Genomic DNA, 15,389 nt, shown 5'->3' with positions numbered 1-15,389 from the left:
TACTCAAACACTCAAAGGCTGCCGGGTGAAAGTTGGATTTTTACTTTCGGTTTGTCTCAGTGGATCACGGCGTGCGCACGTGAGCCTGTGTTTTCTCTCTTTCTTTCTTTTTCAATTTTTTGGATGTTATTTCCTGGTGAGATTTATTAATTTTGAGTTGATGTTGTTTGCACGGACCATCCTCTGACGTGTGTGAAATATAAACTCTTTTATAGATCTTTATGGTTAATACAAGTGCCAAGTCTGCGAGTGCGGGTGCAACACGGGGCTGCGCGTGCGTTCATATGAAACCTGGACTTTACATGATTAAGTGTTTTGATTCGTTTGAAGGGTTTATGGAAAGAGTAGAAAAATGCACGAAAACAGTGTAGAGAAAAAAAAAAGTCAGAAGAGCAAAAACAGTGAATTGAACTGAGAAAATGAGTGTTTTGTTGTTGTTTTGGATTCTGGAGGATGAAGCAGGGGGGCTGTTCGTGATGCTCGGATTCAGCAGATGGCAGTAGCACGGAGACTTGCGTTCATGCTGGATTCAATGCTGCTGTAACAATAAGTCTCACACCAGCACCAGCACCAAACACCAGCAGGAGCAGGAGGAGCAGCAGGAGCGGTGTGGTGAAGGAGAACTATCTATTAAAAAAATAATATATATATATTATATATTATATATAAACACACATCGTATGCATGGAGTCCAGATGCGGCGGCGCGCGCCAGAGGTTCTCCCCGCGTGTGTGAGTCAACGCGAGCGCAGTCGCGAACGCGCCCCGGCGCGTTGGAGATAAAGACCCCGGGCACCGGTCCCACGCTCCCCCCCCACACCCACCACCTTCCTCTTTTGCGATCGACAACCACGCCACGGACCTCGGGACTCGTGCCGGGCGTCGGCCCCGCGCTCATGGCGGAGAAAGCAGGAAGCGGCGGCGGCGGAAGCGTGGAGGAGCCCCCGCAGCGGGAGCGAGAGATCACCGGCTCGGTGTCGAACGGCGATTGCGGGCTCGAGCCGGAGATCGGGGGATCAACCGGCGCGGACAACGCGAACGTAGACGGCAAACCTGGGATACCCCGAAAGGCCAGCATCATCAAGGTGATGGAACACATGCTTTATATGCACACACACACACACACACGCACACACACGGCGTGCCATTTTGTCTTTATCCTCAGCACCAATGAGTGTCTCTTCTGACCATGATGATGATGATGAGGAGGATGATGATGATGAGGATAGGAACACCATGCTCAACCCAGCCCTACCAAGAGTGTGTGCATGATTTGTGTAACATGATGTTCTTTTTCGAGAAAAGATCTCACTATTCAGGGAACTTATCAACGACATCGTGGTGGTGGTGGTGGTGTTGGTGGTGAGGGTTGGTGGTGATGATGTTTCGAGTCCCTCCTAACCTCCTACTAATTATTATTAGATAATACAATACAATATAATGCAGTTCGGCTTAAACAATACAGTGAGTGCTCTTTATCCATTTATGGCTACATTTCATTGAGTTACATTTACGTTTTTTTTTTTTTTTTAACGCTTTAATTTGATCTTGTTGCTTTCGTCTCCTCGTGAGCGTCCCGCTTTCTTTGGAAAAAACTAAATAGAAGGTGCTGATAAACATGACAACAACCTTAGTGACGTTAAATAAATAAATAAATTAATAAATAAGCATCCTCCGTACCAGTCCATGTGGACCAGATGTTACTACAAAAACACGGTGCTGATGTCAGAATTATACATATTATATTTACACCGATCAGCATAACATTATGACCACCTGCCTAATATTGTGTTGGTCCCTCTTCAGTGGAGACCCGTCCAGCGTTAACAGCATGAACTTCTTCAGCAATTTAAGCTACTGGAGCTCGTCCGTTGGATCGGACCACACGGTCCAGCCTTCGATCCCCACGTGCATCAATGAGCCTCAATGACCATGACTCTCTCATCGGTTTATTACTGTTCCTTCCTTGAAGCACTTTTGATAGATACTGACCACTGCTGACAGCCCACAAGAGCTGCAGGTTCGGAGATGCTCTGACCAGGTCGTCTAGCCATCACAATTTGAAGAGATAATCAGGGGTTTTCACTTCACCGGTCATAATGTTATGCCTGATCTGTGTATATTTCTATATAAAATTATTAGATACATACACACACATATATTAAATGTTTTGCCTTCGTCACAGCCGACAGCCACAGCTTTTGGCCGCTTTTAGACGAGCGCTGCATTTGCGACACTGGCAAAAATTTGTTGCCGTCCAATAATTATTTTACAGTGACGATTTGATCTGTTACAAATCACCTACTGTTGAAGTATGTTCGCCTCCCTGTCTTCCTTTAATGTACATGTTTGGGCGCCTCTGATCGATTTTACGTTTCGTAATATTAATTGAATTTAATATTATCTGTTTTGAGTGGTGTTGTGTGAGGTTCGTACAGTGTTTATGGACGTATACACTCGGTAAGCCAGGAGTGTATTTGTTTGTTTGTTTATTTGTTTAGAGCTTTATTTATCCCTAGCTAACAAAAGCCTAGCTTGAAGGCTTAAAGCCTAGCTTGACTCCAAGCATAATTTGAGGCCTAACCTATGAGAGGATGAGTTGCTGCAGTCATGCATGGACGGGAGTGTCAGATAGCAGTACAGATGGCAGACGCAAACAGTAGTGAGCTTGATCCGGGAAGCAAATGTAAATGTAGTGAAACAAGTAAAGACCTCACAGCCAACCGAACATGCACAAGACAGGAATACAGACACCATTCAACAGACGTGGTTTTCTGAAAAAACAGTGCAAACATTCTCATCGTAGCACCATAAACTCATGCCAGCATTATGGACCGTATTACAAGCTGTACTACAAATCAGGAAGGTTAATCAAAAAGCCTTGAGGTGTCAAGCAGACCATAATCACTGTGTGAAAGTGTCACACAAGCTCTCGTTGACTGTATCTAGTGAGATCTACAACTGAGCAGGGTAAAGGGCCTTGCTCAAGGGCCCAGCAGTGGTCGTTCGGTGGTGCTACGATTTGAGCGATTGGACTTAGCAGCTGACCAACATTATAATCTGTTCATTTCAGGAAAATCAAAATTTTGAGCTCATGATCTTCTGTTTCAAAGTCCAGTGACTTTGAATCGCAACATGGTGCTTCGTTTCATCATGGCGGACAGAATTAACATTTTCCCCAGTAATCCTGCCCTCGTTATCAGCTTGGAATGTTTACCCAGTCGTCTTTTCTGACAAATTGCTCCTGTCTGTGCGACTTCCAGACCTGGCGTGTTCATCTGATTACAAGTCAGCTCGCCCGAATTACGTCTTTGGTCATTAATGATACAAACAAAGTGGTATATTTAGGACAAAGTGCGTTATATCTGGATTATATATACTGATTATAGATCATTGCTTTTTTTATGACATTATCCGCTGGGTTAACATTTAATTTAACGGCTGTATTGTCATTTCGGCCATATAGAGTGCAGTACACATTCAAACGAAACAAGGTGCTTCATGATACAGCATGAAATAACAGGAGATATCCGAAAAAACTAACCAGACCAACCGGACGATATAAGGTGGAAAGTACACAGTAACACTGTAGTCATTTAGTACAGACATTTAATGTGAGATTGTCTTTATAATAATAGTGAGATAAGCATTTTAATAACAATAATGCAGGGAGACCCCGATTTGCAATGTATATGCGCTACAATGACTTAAAATTATTAAGTCATTAAGTTAAGACATGGTCTAGGAGTCGTAAAGAATTGTGATCAGTTTGGGGGCAGTGTACTGTAATTTGTTAATAATTGAACTAATTACAGTAAACAATTGAGCAAAAACGGTGCAATTTACACTACCGTATTGTATACACTGTACTGCATTTATGTTTGTGGCAGCAGACGCGTGGGCAAGTTCGGGAGTGGAGGGCGGAGCATACACTGTTACGTTCGCCTGTCACGTGAAATCGTAAATATTTGTAAAATTTTGTTGTATCGCTATCGCAGGAACGAAAAATTTTAATCCTAACCTCGATGACTCTAGGGCTACCTTTATTAATATTAATAATATGTAAATTATGCACATTATGCACAATATGTAAATTATAATATTAATAATATGTAAATTATGCACAGCAAATACACTCTGTAACCTGCTTATTTAAGGTTGTAAATCTGTAAAACACTCCAGTGTTATATAGCCCATTTTCTTTTGTTTGTTTTTAATTACTTTCTTTAAGTGTTGTTCCCGAACCAAAATTTTTGACAGTGATAGATAATTAGACACAAAAAGTCATCAAGTGTGTAAAAAAAAAACAAAAAAGCATCTGCAACGGAAAACAAATAAGCCATCGTGTAAAGTCGGAGCCAAGCCAATTACTAGGCGTAATAAAAAATATACAAGAAATTATTTTATATCATTCGAAAATATCGATAACCTTTAATAACGCTATTCTAATGTCTGTTACATTTCGTGTGTATAAGTGTGTGCGTGTGAATGTGCAGTTTTTTTTTTAACAATAAAATCAGATAAACATTATCTTTTCCAACACCTTTTTTAACGATTTAAATGTGGAAAAGTTCAAGGTCGTCGCTCAAAGTTAATTATCGTGCATTTTGTATAACCGTCAGTCAAGAGGCGATGGGTGTTAAACCTTGCGGTGCGTCAGGGAAATGCCGGATACTCTCTAGGGAAATATGGCAGGAGCTCGACTTTGCATCGAGTGGCACGGAGAAGACACGTTGTTTTCGAGCGGGCGTTCGGCATGTCTGCTATGCAGACAGGAACAGTGAAGGTCAACGCAGGTTATGAAGGAAGTGGTGAAACAATGAAGACAGGAAATACAGAAACACACAGGAAGATGACTTCATTTTAAAATTTCTTTATTTAAACATTACTGTGTGAAAACATTTGCAGTATTTTTTGCTACAGGAGATAGCGTGTAGAAGAACGAGCAGTTTTTTCAGTCCGCTCATTTTGCACGCACGTGAGTCAGTAGTCAGTGGCTGAGATTGGCAGCGTCGCACGATACCTTAACCGTCGCGATCACTTTTTTAATCATGAGCCATTTGTGGTGAATCCGTGTTGCGATGCCATTCGTTTGCTACCCAGTGTATTGTTGAGACACTGTTTATGCAGTAATATTCGAGGCAGGAAATGTTTTTTTACTTCCTCATGAAGAGCACACGGGTGCGACCTTGAAATGGTGTCGAGACCTACTTCAGCATGTTGTACTCGGGCTTGGTGGAACATTCGAGGATCAAAATATGGGAAACTTTAAAGCTGTCTAATGTTACTCCAAAGTCACAATTTCATTCAGACATCCTTAAAAAAGCCGTCCCAATTCTCAGATAAATATGATAGAAATGCAGCAGGTTTTTACAATACAGTACACGCATCTGTACATAGATGCGTTATTGCACAAGCCTTGTGTTGTAACTACGGACTAAAACCCATTAGGGTTGTGATAGCAAAATAAGTTACTGTTACCACACCAAAGTTATGAAATAAGGCACTCACACTTGTGGGTGAAGAAGCAAATCCTTAAAGCCACATTAAAAAAATCTTGTGGAAAGCCTTCCCAGAAGAGTGGAGGTTATTACAATAACAAACTGAATCTGGTGTGGGATGTCAACCAAGTACATACCGGTGTTCAGACACTGTAATTAATCCTGTGACAACAGTATGGTATTGAAGTTCTAAGAGGTCATGCGTTATGATATTTCTTTCTTTCTTCTTACTTCTTTTCTCCTGACCACGACTTTATTTTCTCATGATTTTGACCCAATGAGAGTTATTTTCTAGTTATCACTACATAAAAAATCACAACATTACTAATGTTTTCTCGTGATCTCGACAACAGTTGTTTTCCCAGTTATCACAACTTTGTTTTCTCGTGGTCTCAATGTAGAAAAAAACTGTTTTTTGCGAAAATCTCACGCCTTGTGAATGTTTCTGGTGTATGTCATGGAGTACGTGTCGGTGCCTGAAATCCCCATCAATGTTAATTATTTCTCACAGAAAATTTGGACTTTATCTCTAGTTTGATTGAGTGCCTGATAAAAATAAAAGCGATCGCGATCATCCATGGTGCTGCGATGATGCTAAGTTTAGAACACGCTCTTACGCGGAATACACAGAAAAATTAAGTACGGTTCACGAGGAAACCACAATTGCGTATGTCGATATCGCAAGAAAATTAAGTTGTGATTACGAAATAAAACGAGAAAGACAGAAATATTATAATGCATAAACTCTTCGTATGGTCTTCTTGAATTCTCGCATGTGATTGGTTAGGAGCTGTGCATCATTTTAATGCAACAAACTGATACAACATTTTGGCTGTAAGATGAACAATTGGGACTCGATTTGTTGGTTGACAGAGTAAAACATCGGCACGTTTTTTTAGTTCATTTAAACTTAATGCAGGGAGTCTCCATTGCAAGAGCTTTGAAACAAACAATTATGGTCATGTCCACGCTAATACATTTTTGTTTGAAAACGCAACGTTTCAAAGAGCCGGAAAGTAAATAAACGGTGGGCGGAAAATTACGCAGGTCGCATCGTCTTATATTTTACTCATGCGCAGTACAGGGACGTAAGCGTTTTCAGACATTTCAATGTGGATGAGCAACTTTTGAGAAGCGATTGAAAAAGAAAACGTTTTTAGACGAATAAACACTTTTTAAATGTATCCGGATTAGTGTAGACAATGTGTGACGTTTTCCTGGCATGGAATGTGCATGGAGTGGGAAAGGGGAAATTAAATGCTGGTGATGAAACAGCTGTTTAAACTGCTATAATGTAAGAAAGAACATGAACCAACTGGTCTCTCGGATGTTACACAAAAATATTTCAAACTATAAACCATCCAGGTGTTGATTCTGTCGTCGATCGGAGTGCGAGGTCTGTCCTGTGTTATTCTATACTTACAAGAACATGCCAGTCCTGGCTGTGACTTCATATTATTTGTCCTTTTATTTTCTCTTTAAATTTTTCGTTAAATTATAACAATAAAATGTAGCGTGTGTAGTGTAGCATAGCATTTCTGTTAGATTTAAAAGTGAAAGCAGCTATTCATCATGTATTTAAAATGTGGGTGCTGATATGCGAATTTTGCGGAAAGAATCTGACAAGAACTGTAACCTCCCACCTTTTATGCTCACTTAAAGCGTCTTATATAGATCTTCAGAACTGCATACATTGATGAGCTAGCATGATAGAGATGCAGGACAGAAATGAGATTTCAAACGCAAAGACCGTGTGTTTCCTCTGGTTTTTTTTTTAACCGAACCAGTAGACGAGAAGAGCTTAGACAAAAACATTTGACTCGTGCAAACCAGGAAGAGGAAATGCTTTCACCGTAGTCGATACTTTGTAGTAACACTACTCTGTTCTTCGTAGAGATACACACGGTTTCCTGTGGAAAATGTGTGCGAGCGACTGAAATGTCACATGAGAAGAAGTATCAGGACCGAAACACACGTTTTTACGACGGCCAACCTGATTCAAATATTGATTATAAACAGATCAATAGTTCCCCAGGCTTCTTCATTACCATAAAACGTGTGGTATATTTCACATTTCATTTTTGGTATATTCATTTCTGACACTTTAGCTTTTGCTTCGCAGACCTTTAGTAATGCGATCCCTTTCATCTGACGTGCCAAAGGACACGTTAAAATGACCACAACACTGGTTACTTCATCCTTAATGGAATCAATATGTACAACTGTAGAATAAAAAGCTTCTTTCACTCTTGATGGAAAAAGCGAAGCAACTTAATGATTTGTGAATGTGAAAGCAATGATGCGATCGAGTAAAGCCGCAGAACCACGATCTACGTCTTGGCCTCGTCTCAGCTGCTGCATGTTGAAACTCATCCAGTCAGCGCTCAGACAGATGTGGAGTATTATTATCACTGATGTCTTGTAAAGCCCTGGAAAGCTTGAATTGATCTTTTCCATCAGGAGAAAAGGTCTTGACAACAAGCCACATTAACTTGTTTGAGTGCTTTGCTATATAAATGCTAAGTTCACAGTTTTGAACTTGGCTCACTCATTGAACCAGTCAAATCTTTTCTCACTCTCTGACTCGGTTTCTTCGGTTTACTTACCGACTTACTCACTCAGTCACTCAATGACAGACTCACTCATTCCAGCATTTAAATGTTACTATGACTTCAGGTATCATATTATAATGTTAATGGAGACATGATCAAGCGCCAGACGGCGTTGGTACAGTAAATGATCTTAATGCTGTTGAGAACAGAAAACATGCAACAAGTAAAGAAAATACACACAACATAACTATTGGATATGTTTATAAAATACTACACAATATACACCGATCAGGCATAACATTATGACATTATAACATTATGAATGGTGAAGTTAATAACACTGATTATCACTGATTATCACCTCAGAGTTGATGTTAGAAGCAGGAAAAACGGGCGAGCGTAAGGATTTGTCCGAGTTTGACAAATTGTGACGTCTAGACGACTGGGTCAGAGCATCTCCTAAACTGTAGCCCTTATGGGATGTTCCTGGTCTGCAGTGGTCAGTATCTATCAAAAGTGCTCCAAGGTAGGAACAGTGGTGAACCGGTGACGGGGTCGTGGGCAGCCGAGGCTCATTGATGCACGTGAGGAGCGAATGCTGGTCCGTGTGGTCCGATCCAACAGACGAGCTCCTGAACCTCAAACTGCTGAAGAAGTTAATGGTGTTAATGCTCGAGAGGTCAGAACTGTTTTGGCAGGGAAAAAATACAATATTAGGCCGATGGTCATAATGTTATGCCTGACTGGTAGCTATAACGTTATGCCTGGTCTGTGTTTTTTTGTAGTGCTGTGGATAAATACTGCCTGCAATAAATCATATTTAATGTATGTAATCTGTCCTTAAGAGCAGATCAATTCTCAAACTTCTCAGTTAAACAGGTCAAGGATCGGAGTTGTTCAGCCGTGTGATGTCAACATGATGCTCACATGTCCGTGTGCTGATTTGCATGTTATCTCATCGCTTTTTGTTTTCAGTGAGAATTCAGTGGCGGGGACATAAGTTTCTTTTTTAGTTTGAACGATATAATTATTTATAGGTTTACCGATTTATTTTTTTATCCTACATTCATTACATGATGTGAATGAAATTTTAGCTAAAAATCAGAGACTTTCAATCATGTGATGGTCCTAGCAAACGCCATGGTAGTTGAATGATTGATATATTTGAATGTTTGCATCCTTGTGCAGATTCAGGATCTATTCATCTATCTCTTAGAATTTTCTACCTTTATCTGCTCCAAGGGCAATTTTAGCTAATGGAGCAGATTGATGCTTTTGTTGTCGCTTTCTGTATCTTTTGACCACATTCAAAGCCACAACCGGTCCTCTTAACCCAGTACTACATGATGATTATGGATCTACTCAGTGGTGTTTCTGAGTAAAAACTAGAATGGATAAACTCTAGCGATTAGGGAGTTAATGTAGAACTGCGGGTGTGCCTTCGTTCGGTCAATATGTTTCAGCATCGGTAAAGTTAGGCTGTAAAGCTGATGTACGAAGCAGCGGAAATTACGAAGCAACAGAAATTGTGGCTTTTTAAAAGTCTTATCAAAAATTCTTATCAGAAATCATGAAAGAACTGTTATTTTATTAGTTTTAGTGAGGTTCAGGTTTCCCTTATGTGTGCACTTTTATGAAACATTGTAAATCTTTATTTAGTCAGATCTGCTGCACAATGTAAAAGACCTTAATATAACCATCTAAAGTTTTTTGGGTAGGTTTTAAATCTTCAGGACAGAATAAGTCTAACTATTAGAGGTCGAACGATTCATCGTTTTTGCTGATTTATCTGCACCAATAGTTGATTTATAGTTGAATATCCATACAGATAGTTTTTCAGGGTAGCATCCATTGCTGGAGGGTCTGAGAAGGTCCAGTGTCATTATGAAAGCGACCTCTAGAGGTGAATGACTAACATCATGCACTGTTTTTTTTTTTTTTTGGACGTGAGGCTACACATTGCATGGAGAGCGCTATGTTATATTTAATTTTAAATATATTACTTATTTCACTACATTGATTAATATTAAGAATATATCCATATTTCTTTAAATTAGCACATTTCCACGATTCAGTTCTGTTCCGTACTATTTTACTATTTTGTTTTTTTATTTTTTTATTTAGTATCTATTTTAAAAACGATCAATTGATTATTCGCTTATCAGCAAGTACTATCAGAACTAGATATCAGTAAAATCCATTATTGGCCAACCTGTAGTAACTATAATTGTTTATAGTTAAGTATAAACCATAATGTTTTAGTAAATGTGAAATTCATTGCCACATTGCTGTAGCACATGCGGAATAGTGCTGCTATTGGAAAATATCCATTCCAGGGCAGCAACATATTTATTTATATCTGCATAGGTGATTATAACTGCTACCCTAGATTTTCTTATCTCAGTAAACCACCAGCTTTATACATTACCATGTTGCCATTTTGTTTATTAATGGTCTCCAGGGATGATATTTACACCTACTGTCTTTATTCAAGTCATTAAAATGCACAGAAATGGAAAGATAACCGTGTCGGAAAGGAACAACAGGCCTGACCTTATTGCGGAGTTCAGGAGCCGAGCCGCTGAGTGAGTTAGAGTTTCTAATTAAAGGAGCAGACATGGTCGAGCAAGTCGTTTGTCTCCCGGCTCAGAACCGCATCATCCTTATCAATATCCACAAGAGGACGCGACCATGACACGTCTTCTTACCAGACACCTTTCAGAAGTGCGGTTTATTTTTGGATTAGAATAGATGCAGGTTTTGGCAACAGGAGGACAGATTTAATTGGAAAATGCAGCCAGTCTTTTGTAATAACACATTTTTATCTGACACGCCAATAATTTTCCACTGGATTTAGTTTCTCAAACATTAATTAGCCAGCGTATTGATCCGGTGCGCATGTTTACCAGGCATAATGTAAGTAAAGGAAAAATTGTTAACACTTCCTGTTCTCACCAAATGAGTCATCCAAAAGTCTTTCTTCTTAAGAAATTTATTTCAGCCTGAATCAGAGTGTTGCCCAACAGAGACAGCCAGAAATTGGAGGCTTTTTCTTGAGCCATGACCATACCGTAATCTTGACTAAATCCTATGTTTGTAACTGAATTGCAGAGTGCGTTTTTCTTTTTTTTTCATACTGTAACTCTGCACTGTAAAAACACAGCTTTAGCCTAAAATTGTCTTGGCACAGCTATTGCGATAAAGTAAAAATACCCCTGCACTCAAAATGGTAATTACTAACTGGTGACTTTGACTCTGATTATATTGATTGGTATTTGGGTCATACTCGTTACCACAAGGTCCATTTTCGAATATTTTCCACGAAGAACCGATTATGCTGCTGAGAAATTGTAAGGTTCATGTAAGGATAATGTTTCCTCAGTCTTGTCAATCATCTTGAGAAAGTCTCGTAATGAAAAATTAATCGGAGATCCGAACTGTTTTTACATAACAGTTTTACAATTACAAATGTACATCATATGAAGTTTGTGGACACCTGAGCATAAGCTTAGCATGTGCTTGTAGTACATCCCATTCCATATTTAGTCTCCATTTGCTATTATAATAACCTCCACTATTCTGGGAAGATGTTCCATTAGATTTTGGAGTGTGCTTGTGGAAATTTGTGCTCAGTCAGCCACAAGGGTGTTAGTTAAATCAGGTACTGATGTAGGTGATGTGAGAAGACCTGGACTGCAGTCAACGTTCACATTCATCCCAAAAATTTCAATAGGGTTGAGACCATCATCCACTTTAAACCATGTAAAAGCATATCTTCATGCAGCTTCCTTTGTGAACCGAAGCAGTTTGGGAAAGAATTTCAAAGTTTTTTTTTCTGTATTATATCAATTGTATTAATATTGATCTGATCCTGTAACCAAAGTAAATTTTAAATTGGGTTTGAAGTTAGCGGGAAATGGGAAATGTAACATAAATTGACTTGTTTTTGTTGTTATATTAATATTCAATTGTATTTACAAGTTTTTTTTTTTTTTTTTGCATAAAAGCAGTTGTTTCTTTATTTTATAGGTGCTTCTGTAAAAAGGCCATTTTGGTTATTTATTTAAAAAACAAAACAATTGAATGATTTGAGATTTCAGCTAAAAGTTTTAATTTCAGAATCATTTTTAGAAAAGTAAAAGTGTTTTTAGCAGTGTGCTTAAACACAGATCAGAAGAACGAAGGCTTTTTTTACAGGTGCGTCTCATGTTTCGAGTCCGTGTCGCAAGTCAGAAATGGTAACATCAACAAACCAAAACATAAGCGATGGTTAATTTATAGACAGGTTTCATTGCAAATAAGTATTTCAGGTAGATCCTGTTGTCTCCACGCTACGACCCTAACACTGGGTTGAACCGCGATTTTCTCCTAAAACAGGCTTCCACGAGGTATTGAAAAAGTTTTCTTGAGAATCTTGACAAGATTGTATCACATGATCAGTGCTGATTCATCATCTTTAGTGTTGAACCACATTCCAGAGTTAGATTTATATCTTGTGAATGGGGAGGCTGCTAAGACTTATTGACCTGATCATAGAACCAGTTGGGGAAAATGAAATTAGCTGTAGCATTCCAACCATGCCTGATTGGGTTTATGGGCCTCATGTGTCCTAAGAAAACTTACCTACAGTGTTACACCACCACCAGCTACACTGCTTACAGCTAGCTTGGGTTTATGGATTCATGTTGCTAATGTCAAGTTTCTTTTAATCTTCAACTGGCAAGGCCTCAGATTCCTGCTTTAGGCTAGTTGGATATATATAGTTTTCTACTCTTGCATTCCATCCATCAGTTACGACATACTGTGATGGCTGAGATGCTTTTCTGCTCACCACGTCTTTATAGAGTAATTATTTGAACCAGTCCGGACGTTCTCCTATAGTCTTTCTAATCAACGAGGCATTTTAGCTCACAGAACCGCTGTTTTTTTTTTCCCCTTGCAAGAAACTGAAATATGTCATATCTATGCCACTTGATTGGTTGGAAAGTTGTATACTGTATAGTGTTCCTAAAAATTTAAGTATTTCACTTATATTACAGGTTCTCTTTACTAAATCTATTTTTGTGTCACACATTTGTTGCTGTTTAAGCATTTCATATATGTCAGGAATTTTTTTTTTTTTTACACAGAAAACACGTGACAAGCTTGATGCCGGAGATTAAATTTGTCTCTATATGTGCATGTAGGTTAAATGGTTCATCCTTCACTGTCGTTTATCATTATCAATATACATTTCTGGAAGTGCTGTGTATTTTTATGGCATGTCAACCGTTTGGTGTTTTTTTGCAATTCCACACTGTTTCCTCCTGTATCCCGAGAGCCACGTGTTTGAGCCGTATTTGGACCCTTCATCCCTACAATCCAGGAGCAACCAATTTTGAGCTTCCATTTTAATAACCTAGCCATATTTTATACTGTATGTCTTGTCAAAGATGTCATGATGGTAAATACATTTCTTGCTGCCACTTAGCAGATAAAACTCTGTGGTTAAACCGCATAAACAGGCTTCAGTTAAAACCGAACCGCACTGGGAGCGCTTCCTGAACAACCCTTTTTCTTTCCCTGAATAAATAATGTACAGCCGCTAAAATCTAGAACATCGTGTTTTTTTTTCATTTGCTCTTTTTTTTTTGACGAATGACAAGCGAAAAATAAAGTCATTTGGCGAAACTGTGCACCACGGTTATGTTGACACAAAGTCCCCTTGTGTTCAGCTTCCTGTAAGTAAATACGATGGCGATGTTTGATTTGATTTGATGCAAAGTGACATTAAAACGTCTTGTTGAGCTCGTTTTATTCTTAGATTTTCCTGTTCGCTCAGTTGTAATTGGCCTAATCGTATCCCCCCCTCCGGTACCACCCATGCGGTTCTACTTTCTTTCCGTTAGGTTGTAGAGCAGGGGACGCAAGAGAATGATTAGATCTGATTAAATCTCTGGACCACGCGTTATTTTATTTCATTAGGATCTCACGCCCTAGGAACTTGGGCTTAATGAAAACCTGCGATGTTCAGGTCTAACAGGGATTTAATTTTCAGCCTCGACTCACACGCCACTAATAATAAACCCATCCATGCGGTGATTTTAGGTTAATGAAACATAGTGTTCTTTTTTTTCCCGCCGGGTAAAAATTAAAGGCCGTTGCTAAAAACCATAAAATGACAAGATGTGATGAAGGTCTGAAAGAGCTGTTTTGTAAAATCTACCTAATTAGCAAGTTTAGTTTTTTTATGAAAATATGATGTCATAGCAAATCATTGTGATGTAAAACTCAACCAGGGCATCATAATAATTATAAAAAGAACGAACTCAATTGTTTTTACAGTTTTTAGCACTCTGATATGTTGCAAAACCTGAGCAGCAGTTTGAAATGATGCGCTTGGCTGACTTCACGTGTCTGGGATTACGCTCGTGCTAGCTCCAGTTCAGCGTCGTCGCTGGCTCGTGGGTGGAAACTGGCCAGGACTAAATTAGAGAGAAAACATTCAGGGGGAAAAAAAGCACACACTTTACTGTATGATGAATAAACAAATAGTCAAAATTGTTCCCAGAACAACAACAGGTGTTTTTTGCATTCATCAGTACTGCAATCGAAATTCATTAAATCTGCACTTCGAAGGCGATGCATTTGCAGAGATTGTGAAGAGAAGCTTATGCAAGCTGCGGTGTTACATTTCGAGTTACTCTGTGGGAGAGAAAAGCTGCGATGCTTAGTTCTGTGCCAGTCACTGGCCAATGCTCTCAGCTCTAGACTCGGCGTCCTCCTAGATTTAATGAGCTACTTCTGCCCAGAGCAGGACCCAATTTGGAGCGGATACTAGTGCACTTTAGGCGCATTATGAGCCTCTAGAGAACCCCCTCTTTCGGCTCAGGTGCGTCCAAGGCAGCTGGACATGTTCATCAGGACCCAGGTTAACAGTCCTCATGGGAGTGAGAAGGATTTTTCTCTTTTTTCGTAAGAACTTACAGTGCATATGAGGCCTCAGTAACTGCTGTTCAACCTTATATAACCTAACGAGATACGTACTGATGCACTTAATATCACCAACATGCAGCAGCCAATCAGCCTTCTGTTATTATCACAAATCTTTCTCAGATTGTACCACAGACCTAAAACGGATTTTATTTTTCAGCTATGCGGAAGTGCGAGTTTATCGATACTCAGCTTGAAAAAGATGATGTCCTGATATAGGTCTTAAATTTTATTTTTGCCGCCCTGAAAAAGGTCTTACATTTGACTTGGTGGAACCTGCAGAAACCCGGTTTGAAAACAAGAAGCTTCTCTAGAAAAACAAATGCATGACGCCGTCTTGGTGTAATTGATGCCTTTATCTCGTA

The 15,389-nt window shown here is 39.3% G+C and overlaps 1 protein-coding gene across 3 annotated transcripts in view; it reads left to right on the top strand.

The window, feature by feature from the left end:
* The window catches only part of plcl2 (phospholipase C like 2), a 48,141-nt gene continuing 32,752 nt past the window's right edge, over positions 1 to 15,389 (top strand). For 2 of the 3 annotated variants that reach the window (XR_014531531.1, XM_083529482.1), the window contains exon 1: positions 257 to 1,084. Coding sequence is in view for 2 of the 3 variants with exons in the window: in XM_083529482.1 (XP_083385608.1) it covers positions 896 to 1,084 (189 nt within the window). In the remaining variant the exon portion in view is untranslated. Of the gene's footprint in view, positions 80 to 256; positions 1,085 to 15,389 lie in introns of those variants that run through there. The other variant, XM_083529483.1, reaches the window with a different exon arrangement.

Source organism: Silurus aristotelis, assembly GCF_946808225.1.
Source record: "Silurus aristotelis genome assembly, chromosome: 25".
NCBI classification, from domain to species: Eukaryota; Metazoa; Chordata; class Actinopteri; order Siluriformes; family Siluridae; genus Silurus; species Silurus aristotelis.
The sequence above is the reverse complement of the archived record's forward strand: the minus strand, read 5'-3'. Positions and strand labels throughout refer to the sequence as shown.